This window comes from Ornithorhynchus anatinus, chromosome 12, assembly GCF_004115215.2.
Source record: "Ornithorhynchus anatinus isolate Pmale09 chromosome 12, mOrnAna1.pri.v4, whole genome shotgun sequence".
In the NCBI taxonomy this organism is placed as follows: domain Eukaryota; kingdom Metazoa; phylum Chordata; class Mammalia; order Monotremata; family Ornithorhynchidae; genus Ornithorhynchus; species Ornithorhynchus anatinus.
The window spans coordinates 48,149,107-48,167,178 of record NC_041739.1 but is presented as its reverse complement, the minus strand read 5'-3'; the positions used below and the strand labels follow the sequence as shown (position 1 = coordinate 48,167,178).

General features: G+C 45.9%; 1 protein-coding gene across 1 annotated transcript in view; it reads left to right on the top strand.

The window, feature by feature from the left end:
• Positions 1-2,076: 2,076 nt before the first annotated feature.
• The window catches only part of BANK1 (B cell scaffold protein with ankyrin repeats 1), a 311,769-nt gene continuing 295,773 nt past the window's right edge, over positions 2,077-18,072 (top strand). Inside the window, exons 1-2 of the mRNA XM_029076540.2 lie at positions 2,077-2,083; positions 2,774-3,172. Of these exons, the coding sequence (XP_028932373.1) occupies positions 2,077-2,083; positions 2,774-3,172 (406 nt within the window). The remainder of the gene's footprint in view (positions 2,084-2,773; positions 3,173-18,072) is intronic.

Here is an 18,072-nt window from a genome sequence, read left to right as displayed (position 1 = left end):
TCCCTTTATTCATCCCCCCACCCTCAGCCTCCCAGCCCCACAGCACTTATGTACATATCTGTAATTTATTTATATTAAAGTCTCTCTCCCCCTCTAGACCGTACGTTCTGTAAGTTCGTTGGATGCGGGGAGTGGGTCAGTTTATTGTTTCATTGTACTCTCGGAAGCTGTTAGTATAGCGCTCTGCACACAGTAAGCACTCAATAAATATGACTGACCCAGCTCCCCAGCGCTTATTCATTTATATTAATGTCAGTTTCCCCTCTAGACTGTAAGCTCATTGTGAGCGGATAATGTGTCTGTTATAGTAAACTCTCCCAAGTGTTTAGAACGTTGCTATGCACACAGCAAGTGCTCAATAAATACGAATGATTGAGTCAGAACGAGTAAATTTTCCTCGTACCAAAAAAATGAGTAAAAGAGAGATGATTTGGTTTAGCTTTCAAAGGCTCTTCTACTTCCCCACCCTAGCAAAGGATGATGCAGGAAATAACTCTAAGGGAAAGTTCAAGGATATAGCAATTAATGATTATATGTGCTGTATGAACGGAATAATATTTTAGTTCTTTGGGGATTCTATCGATATTAATACCGATATTGTCGCTACTACTTCTATTTGGGTTGTAACACATTCTTTTGTAATTCTGTCCTATGCTAATATGCTTTATTGTCCCCCCCTTGATAACTGACTAGAAGAATATAATATTGAAATGTGGTATTGTGCAATTTTTCTCTATTATGAGCAATGCAAACACAGTTCAGACATCAGTAGTTATTGAAAAAGAAGAAAAATCTCTACTGATGTCGTGTTCTGTAAATGTGATAAGAGGTTTTGATTTATGATTTCATTATTCTGAGCTGTAATTGGTTAATCATTTTCTTCTGGGGAAGTGTTCTGTTATCTGTGAAAGGCGACCATTGATATAAATGCCCTTCCATTTCCTAATGTTGGAGATAGTGATTTTTTAAAAGCTAAATAATGGATGCAGTGTTATTAGATGTGAGTGAAAATTTTGGGCCCTTACTTCATAGTAGAATTTAAAAAACTATCTTAGACTCTTTTGGGCGCTTCTGAAGAAACTGGTTCAATGCCAGAATTCAGTTAATTAATTAGCGGGGCTTTTTTATGGTATCTGTTAAGCACTGACAATGTGCCGGACGCTGTACTAAGCACTGGGGTTGGTACAAGCTAATCAGGTTGGGCATTTGGGGCTCAGAGTCTAATCCCCATTTTACAGGTAAGGTAACCGAGGCCCAAAGAAGTTGAGTGACTTGCCCAAGGTCACCCAACCGATGTGGCGGAGCCGGAATTAAAACCCAGATCCTTCTGACTCCCAGTTCTGTTCACTAGGCCATGCTCTTTTTCTGGTATTTATAAAGCGCTTACTATATGCAAGGCATTATATTAAGTGCTTTGGAGGGTTCAATAGAATAGTTTGTAGTCACATTTCCTGTCTCCAAGGAGCTTACAGACTACAGGGAGAAACAGACATTAAAATAAATTAAAGAGAGGGGAAATGGGAGAGTACAGGGATGCGTATCTAAGTGCTGTGGGGCTGAGGCTGGGGTGGATAGCAAGTCCTTAAAGGATACAGATTCAAGTGCATAGGTGAGGCAGAAGTGACGGTGAACAGGGGAAATGTGACCTTAGCCAGAGGAGGCCTCTTTCCGGGGATGTGAGGGCAGAGAGAGGAGCGGACAAAGAAAAAGGAGGAGAATTAGGAGAAGATGGGGTCAGTGAAGCCAAGGTTGGGCAGTGCTTCCAGAAGGAGGTGGTCCGCAGTGTTAGAGGCAGCTGAGAGGGTAAAGATCATTAGGATAGAGGAGAGGTCATTGGATTTGGCCAGAGGACCTTGTTTCCCTGGAGTAAAAGGGGCAGAAGTCGAATTGGAGGGTGTCAAGGAGAGAGTTGAGAATAAATGGAGGCAGCAGGTGTAGAAGACTTGCTCAAGAAGTGTGGGAAGGAACGGTAAGAGGGAAATGGGGAGATAACTGAAAGCTGGCCATGGGGCCAATGGCTTTTTTCTAAAGGAGAGGGGATGAATGGGTGTGTTTGAAAACACTGGGAAGGAGCCAATGGAGAGTGAGTAGTTAAACATGGCAGTCAGGGAGGGAGGGGGCAAGTGTTTTTATAAGGTATGGAGGGATGAGGTCGAAGGCGGGTGGAGGGGGGAGATTTGGGGAGAAAGCCGGATACTGCTGAGAAGGATTGGGAGTCAAAGAGGGTCAGGAGGAGGGTGGGAATTGGAGAGGAGGAGAGGGGACTTTAGGGAGACTTCAACTTTTATCGGTGAGATATGTGGTGACGTCATTGGGGCAAGAGTTGGGGAGGAGCTGAGGAGAGGGGTTTTGAGGAGGAAGTTCTGTCTGAAACAGCTGGCAGGGGCAATGAACATGGAAATCAGTAAGGATGGAGAAGTATTGTTGCCGGGAGGAAGAGAGGACAGAATTAAAGCAGATGAAGATGAGTATAAGATGAGCATATTCTGAAAAATGTATTGGAAATAGTGGATGTTTATGGGTAGCAGGTGTGAATGAAGCAGATACAGAATCATGGGGGTTGATAAATCTACAGGAATGAAGCAACGATATACATGAAAGGTGGCCGGCTAAAATTATTGGTGATCTGTGGACTCCTCCACAAGGATTTTGATTCATTTCCTGAGGAAATTTCCAAATCATCCAAATTTCCAAGGAAGGGGGTGAAAGAGATAAGAGGATGATTCACATTTCCAGCACTAGAAAACTAATGGAATTCTCTCCTTCCTCTTAGAAGCCACAAAAGACCTTCTGGTGATATACGAAGAAGAGGCAGAGAAATGGGCCTTCTACTTGAGAGAAATCTTTCAACATGTGATAGAGATGGAAGGAATTCTACTCTACAGTCTTCAGAACGCATCCTTCCGCCATCTGGACTTGCTTGGATTAAGATCTTACAGATGCAAACTGCTGATCTTGTCAAAAAGACTCCTAAGACGCCTGAGTCCGAAGAAATGCCATTTTCTGGATAAGATCCTTCATCCTTCAGAAAGTGTGGTGTTCCTCCTTTGTGGTGTGAGCAGTTCAGACAAGCTGTACGAGTTACTGAATATTCCCCAGGGCAGGAGTGAGATCTCCACTGACCAGGAACCTGAAGACTACATTTCGGTCGTCAAGAGTGTTCTGCAAAACGGTATTTTTTCTCCCTTGGCATTCTTGTTTTCAGGCTTCAGCCCATCAATCAATCAATCAGCAGTCTTTATTGAATGCCTACGCTATATATATCACCATTCTAAGTGCTTGGTGAGAATTCAATAGAGTTAGTAGAGATGATTACTGTCCTCAAGGATTTTACAATCTACCTGGGGAGACAGACACTGAAATAAATTACATTTAGGAGTAAACAATAGTGTGTAAAGGGTTTTGTGCACATCTACAGTGGTGGCGGGTTGTCATGAGTACCTGAAAGCTTTGTTTCGTCTTATGCCGTCGATCGTCTCCCACTCATAGCGATTCTATGGACACATGTTTCCCAGACACCCCACCTCATCGGCAATCATTCTGGTAGTGGATCCATAGAATTTTCTTGGTAAAAATTCCGAAGTGGTTTACCATTGCCTCCTTCCGCACAGTAAGCCCGAGTCACCGCCTTCGACTCTCTCCCGTGCCGCTGCTGCCCAGCACACGTGAGTTATGACTTGGAGCAGACGGCCTTCTGCTCGCTAGCCACTGCCCAAGCTAGGAATGGAACGGGTAGACCTCTGTTTGACTTTCCCTCCCATAGTCGAGACCGGTAGGGGGCTGGAAACTCTCCAGGTGTGACCCCGAGAGGGGCTATAAGCTTTAGAGATGTGGAAATGACAGATTGGGGAAGATATAGCGTGGGGAGATGAGAGATTCATCAGGTAAGGCCTCCTGGAGAACATGTAATTGAAGAAGGGTTTTGAAGATGCAGCTTAAAAATGACCTATATTTGAATCGTAGTGAATACGACAACTCTGCTCCAAAAAAAATGCTCAACAGCCACAGAACTTTTCAACAAATAGTATATTTTGTGTGTTTACTGTGGGCAGAGTACTGAACTAGGCATTTGGGAGGGTGTAATAGAAGCAAATGGCATAGTCTTTGTCCTTGAGGCACTCAAAATCTAACGATTATCATTATTAAGTACCGTCAAGTTGCTTCCGATTCATAGCGGATATACTTTCTCCAGAACGTCCTGTCCTCTACCATAATCCGCAACCTTCCTAATGGTTCTTCCATTATCGCTGTTATGGTCTCTATCCACATGATGGCTGGTCTGCCTCTTCCACCTTTTCCCTGGACTGTTCCTAGCATTAGTGTCTTCTCCAGAGAATTAGTCCTCCTGTTTATGTGTCCAAAATATGCTAATCTAAGTCGAGTCATTTGGCTGTCCAAAGTCCACGTTAGTTTAATTTGCTCCAAAATCCATCTGCTTGTTTTACGGGCAGTCCAACGTATTTGCAAAAGCCTTCTCCAACATCGCATTTCATAAGAATCGGTGTTCTTTCTATCCTGTTTTTTTCACGGTCCAGCTTTTGGGTCCATACATTGTCATTGGAAACACCATAGGAATCTAATGAAGGCATTTGAAAATCCAGCTAATTTTCCCGTCAGAGTTGATAACCCTATCATCTTCCCTGTCTCTTAAGCCCACCATTACGGTGTTATTCTCATCATCTCCCTCTCTATCAAGTCTCATTTTCAGGCTGTTGCTATAACCTTTCCATTTTCTTCCACATTTGCTGAATCCACCTCTTCCTCTCCATCCAAATGGCCATCACCTTAGTTTAGACTTTTTCCATATCCTGGCTTGACTACTACAACATCAGCCTTCGCACTGGTCGCCTTCTCACCGGTTTCCCTCCTTCCGGCCTCGTCCTTTTCTTATCCATACTTGAAAATGTTTCCCACCACCTTTTTCTAAAATATCTTTTGGTTGACATCTCCCAATTCCTCAAAAATATGCACTGGCTACCCATTCTTCTTCACGTAAAGCAGAAATCCCTTACCATTGAGCTTTGAGACAGTTTATCTGCTCTCTCCTTCTGACCTATCCACTCTCTTCTCCCACTACACATCAGCTCATGCTTTTCACTATTCTCAACCTTTCATTCATTCATTCATTCATTCATTCATTCGTATTTATTGAGCGCTTACCATGTGCAGAGCACTGTACTAAGTGCTTGGAATGTACAAATCGGTAACAGATAGAGACAGTCCCTGTACTTCCTTCTTTAACTCTCCCATTTTGGACCCCTAGGTCATATCCTTCCTCATCCTTCTCCTTTCATATCCACCAGTTCACAAGTCTTCCCATATTCAGAGCCCTTCTGAAATCCCATCTCCTTCTCCAGGAATGCTCCCCCAATTAGTTTTTCTTCTTCCCTGGTCACGTTCCCTCATTACAATCTCAGCACTCCTGCATCAATTCCACTCCACTGCATCCACAGCACTTTAGGTATCCTTCTCTAAAAGCACTTATCTAAAAAACTCTCTCTTTTTGTAAATCATTTTGTTTCTATCTCTTCTGCCGGCTCTATGAGGGTAAGGATCATACCCTGTACCTCTGTTGTACTCTCCCAAATATCAAAAACAATGTTTTATGCACGAGAGTTAATAAATTAGATTGATTGACCGACTTTCACAAATGATAATAATGATAATGATATTTGTTAAATGCTTACTATATGCCAAGCGTGTTCTAAACGCTGGGGGAGATACAAGGTAATGAAGTTGTCCCACGTGGGGCTCACAGTCCTAATCCCCATTTTACAGATGAGGCAACTGAGGCCCAGAGAAGTTGCCCAATGTGACACAGGTGAGAAGTGGCGGAGCCGGCATTGGAACCCACAACCTCTGACTTCCAAGCCCATGGTCTTTCCACTAAGCCATGCTTCTTCTCCAAATAGTACTACAAATAGTGGTAACAGGAGGATAAAGGTAGCTATAACTGGTAACAGCAAATCATAGAAAAGAATAAGGGAATAAATGCATCTAATATATAAATTACTATCTGCATAAATTAGCTGCTTGATTGACATATCCTGGGAGGGGTTGTGGCCTAGTGGATAGAACCCGGGCCTGGGAGTCTGCCACTTGTCGGCCGGGAAGGACCCTTAACTTCTCTGTGCCTCAGTTACCTCATCTGTAAAACAGGGAGCCCCATGTGGGACATGGACTGAGTCCAACCTGATTATTCTGAATCTATCCCAGTGCTTAGTACAGTGCCTGGCACATAGTAAGTGTTTAACAAATACCATTAAAAAAAGTCAAAGAATGCCTTCCCAGTATCATATCAACAATTTCAATAATACTGACTGTCTTCTTAGGGCCTTGTGATATTCAGAAACAATAGTGTAATCTGTGACATTGTCCAATATATTGAACTATCCCAGAGGATGTACATACTCGCTCTGAAAATGTCTTTGTGTAACCTAATCCATTACCATTTCTATAATAGGCTGCAAGAAGGGTGTTGGGGCCAAAACTTCCAGGCTGGAAGCTATTAATGTTCATTCAATCGTATTTGTTAAGCGCTTACCGCGTGGGGACCACTGTACTAAGCACTTGGGAGAGTATGATGCAACAATAAACATTCCCAGCCATTCCCATTCCCAGAAGAATGATCCGGGGAGCAGAGTGAAGTATGGACCGGAGTGGGGTGAGACAGGAGGCTGGGAGGGCAGCAAGGAGGTTGATTCAGTAATGCAGGTAGGCGAGGACCAGCGATTTATTAATGTAGGTACAGTTTGGTTGCGTCCCTCTCGGGTGGCACCTGGAGAGTTTCCACTAAGTACCTTACCAGTCTGTACTACGGGAGGGAGAGTTAAGCACGGACCTGCCCATTCCTAGCTCCATCAGCGGCTGGAGAGCGGAAGGCCGTCTGCTACAAGTCAAAACTCACCTTTGCTGGGCGGCAGCGGCACGGGAGAGAGTCGAGGGCGGAGACTCAGGTTTACTGCACGGAAGGAGGAGACGGTAAACCACTTTTTACGGGTTTTTACCAAGAAAACTCTACGGATACGCTATCGGAACGATTGCAGATGGAGGTGGGGCATCCTGGGAGAGGCGCGTCCGTGATGTGGCTATGGGTCGGAGGCGACTCGACGGCATAAGGCAAGACAAGTTTGGTGCGCTCCCTTTGTAGTGGCATGTGGTAGTTCCCATAAATGTTTGATGAATTCTCATTTAAGGATTTCTGAGCTTTTGATAGTTCCCTAAAAATGTCAGCGGCAGGAATATTTGCCCAGAACAGGAATATGTCCTGTTTGTAGTAGTAATAGTGATAATGGGAGGTATTAAGCTCTTACAGTGTGCAGAGCACTCTACTCTGGGAAAGAATACACTGGTGGAAGTTGGTGGATCTGATATACTACGAGTTGTTGTAGCTTACTTATATTGTATTCCATCGGTTTTACGGGCCGCCTAGAAGCTGCTGCCTCTTATTTTATTTATGACGATCATTATCGTTATTATTAATGATAATAAAATTATAGCAATAACATTTGTTAGGCGCTGACTACGTGCCAGACACTGTACTGAGCTGTGGGGGAGATATGAGCTAATAAGGTTTGACACAGTCCATGCCCCAGTGTCACATCTTAATCCCCACTTTACAGATGAGAGAACCGAGGCGCAGAGAAGTGAGGTGACTCGCTCAAGGCCACAGAGCAGACAAGTGGTGGAGCTGGGATTACGAGCCAGGTCCTCCGACTCCCAGGCCCGTGCTCTTTCCTCTAGGCCACTCAGATGAGTGGTGAGCACCTCTGCCAATCTGCATTGAGATCACATCTCCTTCAAGAGGCCTTCCCCGACTAAGCGCTCATTTCCCCTACTCTCCCTTCAGGATCACCCTTGCGCTTGGATTTGGACCCTTCCTTCACCCCATCCTCAATCCCACAACACTTAGGCACAGATCCATAGTTTATTTTAATGTCTGTCTCTCCCTCTAGACTTCCTTGTTCTGTGCAAGGAACCTATCAACTTTGTTAGGTCCTGACACCCCCATGGTTTTATGGATCACTGTCCACGAAGGACCATTTCCTTCATGAAATCATGGAAATTAGACATCGTCGCTAGCCCGCGGTAGATTCACAATCTAAGAATACAAGGTGGGGAATACAAGATTACAAGAGTTAAGTGACTTGCCCGTGGTCACACAACAAGCAAGTTCTCGAGTGGGAAGACACGGACTGAATGGTTCAGTAGAAAATTAGTCCAGGCACAAAGTCAAGTACGGACTGAAGGGGGAAGAGATAGGAGGCAGGGAGGTCAGAAAGAAGGCTGATAATCGAGATGGGATAAAATATGCGCTTGGATTACCATGGTAGCCTGGGTGGAGAGGAAAGGGTGGATTTTAGCTATGTCGTGAAGGTTGAAACCGACAGGATTTGGTGACGCTGAATATGTGACTTGAAAGAGAGATGAGTAGAGAGAATAACGCCAAGGTTACGGGCTTGGGACACGGATAGGGCGGTGGTGCTGTCTACAGTAATGAGAAAGTCAGAGGGAGGACAGGGTTGGGTTGGGAATATGAGGAGTTCCGTTTTGGACGTGTTAAATCTGAGGTGTCAGAGGGAAATCCAAGTAGAGAGATCCTGTAGACGGGAGGAAATACGAGACTGCTGAGAAGGAGAGAGATCAGGGCTGAAAATGCAAATCCCTCTACCAAAACGAATGAGAAACTAGAGTTCCGTTTGGTGTGCTAATCTCCCCTTCCCCATGGGACGGTATATTCAGGTTCTTATTCCCCTGACACTGCCAAGAATAACACACAGAGACTGGTAGAGCAACCCTAAAACCCCTTACTAAACAGCTACTGCTTGCATAGAATAACCCAGGCAGACATAGAGATTACCCAACCGGTTCCCACCGTATGTGAACCAACGGGGCCTAGTGGATAGAGCACGGCCCTGGGAGTCAGAAGAATTCGAATCCCGACTCTGCCATCTGTGTGCTGTGTGATCTTGGTCAAGTCACTGTACTTCTCTGGGCCTTGGTTACCTCATCTGTAAAATGGGGATTAAGGCTGTGAGACTGAAGTGGGGCAGGGATGGGTCCAGCCCGATCACCTTGATTCTACCCCAGCACTTAGTACGCTGCCTGGCGCATAGTAAGTGCTTAACAAATACCACAATCATTATTATTAATAACTGGGGTATCCCTGGATCATCATGGCATTGCAGGCCTCAATCTGGGAGAAATCCGGCTGCAGGGGATGGCAGCCCTCTTATGTCATTTGAGCAGCTAGTGGAATGGCCACCCGGCACTGGGGCGATGATTAGATTGATGCCATCAGGACCCTGACCCATTTCTCTGTGTTTTTGATGCATTCCCATTCCGGTGGAGATGCCAAGACCCCAGCCCTGCTTATGTGCTGAGGGAAAATGGCCCGTCTTGTCTTGTCTTATGCCGTCGAGTCGTTTCCGACCCATAGGGACACCACCTGGGCCACGTCCTCCCGCGGTCCTGGAACGCCCTCCCTCCTCACCTCCGCCGAACTCATTCTCTTCCCCTCTTCAAAATCCTACTTAAAGCTCACCTCCTTCAAGAGGACTTCCCAGACTGAGCTCCCCTTTTCCCTCTGCTCCCTCTACCCCACCTTCACCTCTCCGCAGCTAAACCCTCTTCTCCCCCCTTTCCCTCCGCTCCTCCCCCTCTCCCGTCCCATCCCCTCGGCACCGTACTCGTCCGCTCGACTGTATATATCTTCATTACCCCGATTATTTTGTTAATGAGATGTACATCGCCTTGATTCTATTTATTTGCTATTGTTTTAATGAGACGTTCTTCCCCTCGATTCTATTCATTGCCATTGCTCTTCTAAGTCCGTCTCCCCCGATTAGACCGTAAGCCCGTCAAAGGGCAGGGACTGTCTCTACCTGTTGCCGATTTGTACATTCCAAGCGCTTAGTACAGTGCTCTGCACATAGTAAGCGCTCAATAAATACTATTGAATGAATGAATCTCCCCCAGAGCGCCCCGCTCTCCGTCTGCAGTCGTTCCGGTAGTGTATCCATAGGGTTTTCTTGGGAAAAATCCCGAAGTGGTTTACCACTGCCTCCTTCCATGCAGTAAACTTGAGTCTCCACCCTCGACTCTCTCCCGTGCCTCTGCTGCCCAGCACGGGTGAGTTTTGACTTGTAGCAGTTGGCCTGCCACTCGCCAGCCACTGCCCCAGCCAGGAATGGAACCGACAGGCCTCTGCTTGACTCTCCCTCCCATAGCCGAGACTGGTAGAGGACTGGAAACTCTCCAGGAGCGATCCTGAGAGGGGCCTCTAACTGAACCTCCCTGGATACAACGGCCATCCGGATTGATCCCCTTCCACTAGGAGCTGTGAATGGAACATCCATTCATTCACTCAGATGTATTTTTGGAGTGCTTACTGTGTGCAGTGCTTTGTACTGAGCACTTGGGAGAATACAGTATAACGATAAGAAGACATATTCCCTGTCCACAACGAGCTTACAGCCTGGAGGAGATGGACATTAATATAAAGTAATAAATGACAGATATGTACATAAGTGCTGTGGGTCTGTGTGGGAGGGATGAATAAAGGGAGCAAGTCAGGGCGACGCAGAAGGGAGTGGGGGAAGAATAACAATAATAATGCTGGCATTTGTTAAGCGCTTACTATGTGCAGAGCACTGTTCTAAGCGCTGGGGTAGATACAGGGTCATCAGGTTGTCCCACGTGAGGCTCACGGTTAAACCCCATTTTACAGATGAGGTCACTGAGGCACAGAGAAGTGAAGTGTGAAGCAGCGTGGCTCAGTGGAAAGAGCACGGGCTTTGGAGTCAGGGCTCATGAGTTCGAATCCCAGCTCTGCCACTTGTCAGCTGTGTGACTGTGGGCAAGTCACTTCACTTCTCTGGGCCTCAGTTCCCTCATCTGTAAAATGGGGATGAAGACTGTGAGCCCCACGTGGGACATCCTGATTCCCCTGTGTCTACCCCAGCGCTTAGAACAGTGCTCGGCACATAGTAAGCGCTTAACAAATACCAACCAAAAAAAAAAAAAGTGACTCGCCCGCAGTCACGCAGCTGACAAGTGGCAGAGCCGGGAGTCGAACCCATGACCTCTGACTCCGAAGCCCAGGCCCTTTCCACTGAGCCACGCTGCTTCCCGTAAAGATAGGCTCGCTTCATCTAGGAAGGACTCTAGGAGGAATTGGGCCTTCAATACGGCTTTGAATGGCGGGAGAGTAATTTTCTGTTGGATTTGAGGAGCCAAGTTGTTCCACACCAGTGGAAGAACGTGGGCAAGGGGTCAAAATCTATTGCCATGGCTGGTTTCTTGGGGACTCCCAAATCATTATCTTGGAAACAAGACCCTAGCATTACACCAACCCTAGACTGGAAAAGGGCAAGATCAGTTACCCGGCAAGTACAAAACACTGTCCAGAATGATGCCTGTATGTTAAATTTTCTCCACCCTTTGCTTTTTCAGAGCCTTTGGGGGCTATATACAGAAGGGGTGTGCCATGTTGAATGACTGGGGAGTTGGAATAGGTGCTGTGTTATAGTTCATTGGTGTTGGCTACCTAGCACCAATTCTGGAGAGGCATATCTTCCTCACCTCAACAATAATAATACTACTATTACTGGTATTTGTTAAGTGCTTACTATTTGGCAGGCACCCTCCTAAGCACTGTGGTGAATACAAGCAAATCAAATTGGATGCAGTCCCTGTCCCGCATGGGGCTCGCAGTCTTAATCCCCATTTTATAGATGAGGTAACTGAGGCACAGAAAAGTTAAGTGACTTGCCCAAGGCCACACGGCAGACAAGTGGTGGAACCTGAATTAGAACCCATGACCTTCTGCCTTCCAGGCCCGGGCTCTATCCACTATGCTGCTTCCCTTACTCAGTAGCCTTTTATTTTGCTTTTTCCATTTAGAGTGAAGGGGATGTGGAATGGGCTAGAGAAAAAAACACAGGCCTCGGAGTCAGAACACTTGGGTTCTAATTCTGGCTCAGCCGCTTGCTTGCTGTGTGACCATGGGCGAGTCACTTAAACTTCTCTATGCCTCAGTTTCTGCAGCTGTAAAATGGGGATTAAACACCTAGCCTCCTTCCTACTCAGACTGGGAGTCCCATGTGGGACGAGGTCGGTGTTCGATTAACTTGTATTTACCCCTGCTCTTAGAACCGTGCTTGACACAGAACAAGCACTTAGCAAATATTGTAGAAAAATTCTGCAAATTAAAGGTATGAGATAGGTGGATTAAGCATCACGACAGTCTCTCTCTCTCTCTCTCTCCTATATTCCCCCGCTCCGTCACCCTCGCACACCTACTCATGGTCTCGTATTCTTCCTGTGTCCCTCTCTTTTCAGAACTTCAGTTTAAACTTTCAAAATCCCTACCCTGCCCTTGTTTTTATCCCTGGCACCAACAAGCATTCACTGGTCCCCACATACAGCTCCTGTTATCCCCATTTTGCAGAGGAGGAAACCGAGACACAAAGTACTATGGAGGCAAAAAGTACAAAAAAAAAGATCAAGTGAGTTGCACAATGTCAAAAAAAAACCGACTAGAACTCATTTTTTTTCTGACTCACACACCCATGACCTTACCCTTAGACCCCACTACCTTCAGCCTAGGTCATACATTTCTATTCATTTGCATAAAGAAATGTCACCCCATCCGCAGACCTGTTAGATTAAAATTGGAAATACACACCAAATTAGATTTCTTTAATGTTTTTGCCCAATTTAACCGTATTTTTGTTCAGAGCCTTCCGTTGTCGTCATTTAGGAGATTTATTCCCTTAGTGGGACCTTTTTATATTTAAATGTGATTACTGGTTTTTGTTGCTTCTAAAAATCTTTTCACTCCCCAATTCCTGGATTATTTTTATGCTTTGTTCTGGATTGAAACTGTAATTATGCTAAAAAAGCATCTCTATTATAATTTTATCTAATGTAAGATACGCCCGGTCGGTATAATAATTACATATTTTCCTAGTACATTAATTGAGCTCTTTTATAAAGCTATTGGTTAATTTAGGCCTCTGGTACACTGTTTAATTGATAATTAGAGAAAAGTTCACCTCGGAAAGTGACTAACATTCAAAATTTGGGTGATCATGTGATGGGGTAGGGGAAGGGAAATTTTAGAAGCGCGCTTTAGTGTTTTTTGGTAGTCACTTGGGGTTACTGTTTATTTATAAATATAATATTGCCCATACATTTCATCCCAGTTCACTGTTGAGTTTCTCTGTGAAACAAATTTCTCTGACAGTAAAAGAATATTAGAAATCCATACGAATATTATGAAGCCAGCGGTACATGCGACCCTCTCTCTGTGCCCTTAGAGAAGTAGCATGACCTAGCTGAAGGAGCACAGGATTCATCATGAGACCTGAGTTCTAATCCTCACTCTGCTGCTTGCCTGCTCTGAGGCCTTGGGCCAGTCACTAAACTTCTTTGTGCCTCAAATACCTGTTCTCTTTTCCCCCTTAGACTGTGAGCCCCATGTGGGACAGAGATTGTGTCGGACTCTATTATCTGGTATCTACCCCAGTGCTTAGTACATAGTAAGTGCAAATACTATTATAGTTCCCTCACTGACTCTCTCATTTCTCTCCTTCATTTCCCCCGTCCCATGTTCTGGGCTAGGAATTAATGTTGGGCTCTTCCCTGTAGACAATCTTCCGAGGGCGGCGGGCCCTGTGTAGATCAAATTTTCCTACATCTATCCGGATGATAATAATTGTAACAATAATAATAGTTGTGGCATTTGTTAAATACTTGCCATGTGCTAAGCACTCTACTAAGCCCTGGGGGAGATACCAGATACTAGATAACGGGAGGGAGAGGAGGTATTGAACCTCCAGTTATAGATGAAGAAACTGAAGCCCCAAAAAGTTAAATAGCTTGCCCAAAGTCACACGGAAGCAAAGTGAGAAGAGCTAGGATTAGAACCCAGGTCCTCTGATTCCCAGGCCTCTGTTTGTTCCATTAAGTCGCACTGCTTCTCTACCTGCCGCAACTCTTAGGTAGGTCTTGAGGAGCAGTGTAGTCTAGTGGATAGAGCACAGGCCTGGTAGTTAGAAGGATCTGGGTTCTAATCCCAGCTGTGCCACTTGTCTGCTCAGTGACCTTGGTTAAATCACTGAAATTCTTGGTGACTCAGTTTCCTCATCTGTAAAATGGAGATTAAGACTGTGAGCCCCATGTGGGGCAGGGACTGCGTCCAACCTGATTAGCTCGTGAATACCCCGGTGGTGACTGGCATATACTAAGTGTTAAACAAATACCTTGAAAAGAAAAAGGTCCCGCAGACTAGTGGCCTCATGGTGCTGTTACCCGCGTCTGGCTGGCCATTTCTTGAAGGATTAGCCAACAGCGAGGACGACACACGGTATGAAGGGTGTTTGCCTCAGTCCTGCTCTTCCTCTAGACTGGAAGCTGCATGTAATTGTAATTAATAATTATGCTAATTAAGTGCCTACTAGGCTCCACACACTTTACTAAGCACTGGTGGATACAAGCAAATCAGCTTGGACAGTGTCCCTGTCCCATATGGGGCTCAAAGTCTTAATCCCCATTTTCCAGATAAGAAAACCGAGGCACAGAAAAATGAAGTGACTTTCCCAAGGTCACACAGCAGACAAGGGGCAGAGCTAGGATTAGAACCCAGGTCCTTCTTACTCCCGGTCCCGTGCTCTATCCACGAGGCCTCGCTGCTTCTTATTGGCTGGGATGGACTCTGTTGTATTGTCCTCCCTCGAGCCCAGCGCTCTGCACACAGTAAGCATTCGATAAATGAGACTGATTGATCGACGAGCGGAGTCACCCTGGTGATGCTGCTGATGGTGATGGTGCGTTTCTAATTGAGGAGCAGGAGCGACGTGGAGAAAATATCACAACTGGATAAATATCAGGCTCTCTTCCGTCCCCTTGACCACTAAGGAAGTGACGTGTGGACCCCAATGGTGCTGACTCCCATTTCCGGGGATCAGAAAGAGCCCGTCGTCCCCTGAGTCAAGCCACGACTCTCCACCCTCCCGATCCCCTCACGCCCTAAGGAACGCACCGGGCCCCGGTCGCCTGGGAGAGCGATGCAGGCCAAAACGCAGGAGAAGGGGTGTGCGTCTGCGAGCAGAGGCTGATGATAATTCTCCTGGAATCTGAAGAGCCAAGGGGCACGACGGCTTCCCAGGGAAGCCGGGCGCTTGCCTTGTCATGGTTGACTAAAAACACAGGGAGGCTATTAGCCAATCTGTTGCGTGGGGAGAGAATGATGACAAGAGATTAGTAATATGAGTAATATTAATACTACTTCTAATGATAATGACATTTATGAAGTGCTTACCTACTACGGTCTGAGGGGGAGGGCAATAATAATAATGATGGCATTTGTTAAGCGCTTACTATATGCCAAGTGCACTTGGGGCAGATACAAGGTCAATCAGGTCGTACTACGTGGAGCTCACAGTCTTAATCCCCATTTTACAGATGAGGGAACTGAGGCACAGAGAAGTTAAGCGACTGGCGGAGCCGGGATGAGAACCCACGACCTCTGAATCCCAAGGGCGGGCTCTCGCCACTAAGCCACGCTGCTTCTCCATTGAATCCCCATTTTCAGATGACGATATAGAGGCCCAGAGAAGTTAAGTGACTCGTCCAGTGTCACGCAGCAGATAAATGACAGAGCTGGGATTAGAATCTGGGTCTCCTGACTCCCTGTCCCGCGCTCTTTTCGCAGGCCCATGCTGCCCTTCTCACATGATAGCAATAACTCTGGTATTTGTTACTCACTATGTGCTAAATACTGTAATAAGATCAGATACAAGTCATCAGGGCAGATATTAGTATTGCCCTGCAAAATTGGAACAGTCTAAGTAGGATATTTAATCCCCGTTTTGCAGATGCGCAGACTGAGGCACAGAGCAGTTAAGGGACATGTCCAAGGTCACACAGCAGACAATCGACAAAGATGGGATTAGAACCCAGACCCGCTGACTACCAGGCCTGTACTCTTCCCATTAAGCAATAGTGCTTCGGGTGGTTTTGGTTTTTTGTTTGTTTTTGCTTTGGGTTTTTTTCTTTATTTTTTTGGCCACCCGTGTTATTGCATCTATAATTTACAAGACTGAGGTGGGGCATAATTATTATTATTATTATTACCAATATCCTTAAGAAGATCATCATCATCATCATTATACCTATTATAGGTAGGTATTTTCTACTTAGGATTACCAACCAACCTAGCTATTAGTAATATGTGTAAATAGAACCTGTCCACAAGAAAGTTAGTAATAGTGGTAATAATAATAATGATGATGATGGCATTTGTTAAGCACTCTAGGAGCAGTAATAGTAGTAGTAATAGTAATATTAATTAAGTGCTTACTGAGGGTCCTCTAAGGGTTTTATCTGGAGGGTTTCCAGTCCTCTACCAGTCTCGATTACGGGAGGGAGAGTCAAGCAGAGGCCTACGCGTTCCAGTCCTAGCTCGGGCAGTGGCTAGCGAGCGGAAGGCCATCGGCTCCAAGTCAAAACTCACCCGTGCTGGGCAGCAGCGGCACGGGAGAGAGTCGAGGGCGGAGACTCGAGTTTACCGAGCGGAAGGAGGCGACGGTAAACCACGTCTATATTTTTACCAAGAAAACTCTAGGGATACACTGCCAGAACGATTGTAGAGGGAGGTGGGGCGTTCGGGGAGAAATGTGTCCATGGCGTCGCGGTGGATCGGACACGTCGCCCGACGGACAAGACAAGCTTACTGGATGCAGAGCACTTTTCCAACGGCTGGGAAAGAATACACCGTTGTGAATTAATAATAATAATAATAGTCATCGTCCCTGTCCCTCGGGGAGCCCACGATCAACACATCTTCAAGAGTCTCTCAGGTTCCCCACAAAGAAGGATTCACATGCCTTCCAGAAGGCCATAATCACCTGATTTTCCTAGGTGATGATGAGTGGAACAAAGAAGGAAGTGAGAGACTGGTGATCAGATATCATAATATCCGTTTCCTGGATGGTGGTAATATTTGTTGCTACGAAAGGCTTCTAGTGTATAATTATCTCAGGGAGAGAGGGGTGGGGAATTTCCTATAGTGGCCATAGTGGGGGTTTTTTGGTGATTAAGAGATACCAGTCTGATTATCGTAACCAGGTTCAAATTAGTCTTCTCCCTTTTGCCTCCCAGGGCACATTAACAGATCCCGTTCATTAGAAAAGGACGGGTTAAAAACACACAATGCTTCTCTCTTACGGAGTAACCTGTTGTCACTGGTTTCGTTTCAGTCATTTTCCCCAGTTAGGATTTGCTTCGCCCCTGCGGAGTGACGTCATTATATACGTTTTATCGGGAAGACGGCGGAGGGTCAGGGGTGGGAGGGGATGGTTTCCAAGGGGCATATTAAAGATGGTAGGGGCAGGTCTGGGTAGGATGAAGGAATAGTGAGGCCGTAGCTGAAAACAAAGCCCAGTGGAAAGGACCCAGGGTAGGGAGTTAGGAGACCTGGGTTCTAATCCCAGTATTGCTCCTTGTCTCCTGTGTGACCCTGGGTAAGTCACTCTGTACCTCGGTTCCTCATTTTTAAACGGGGATAAATTAGCTGTTTTCCCATCCTCCTCACTTACCCTGCGATCGACTATACAGTAGATATCGACAGATGCAGCTTTAGTACACGGTATTTAACCAATCAACTCTATTTATTGAACCTTAATTGTGTTCAGAGCACTGTACTAAGCGACTGGGAGGATATAATATAAAAGACTTGGTAGACATGTTCCCTGCTCACGAGGAACCTACGGTCTCTAGGGGAGAAAGACATGAAAATGGATTATGAATGTGTACGTAAGTGCCGTGGGACTGAACGTGGGGTACAAATCCAAGTTCAAGGGTGATGCAGAAGGGAGTGGGAGAAGAGGAAACGAAGGCTTAGTTACGGAAGGTCTCTGGGCCGTGATGCGATTTTAAGTGGAAAGAACCCGGGCTTGGGAGTCAGAGGTCGTGGGTTCGGATCCCGGCTCTGCCACTCGTCAGCTGTGTGACCGCGGGCAAGTCACTTCACTTCTCTGTGCCTCAGTGACCTCATCCGGAAAATGG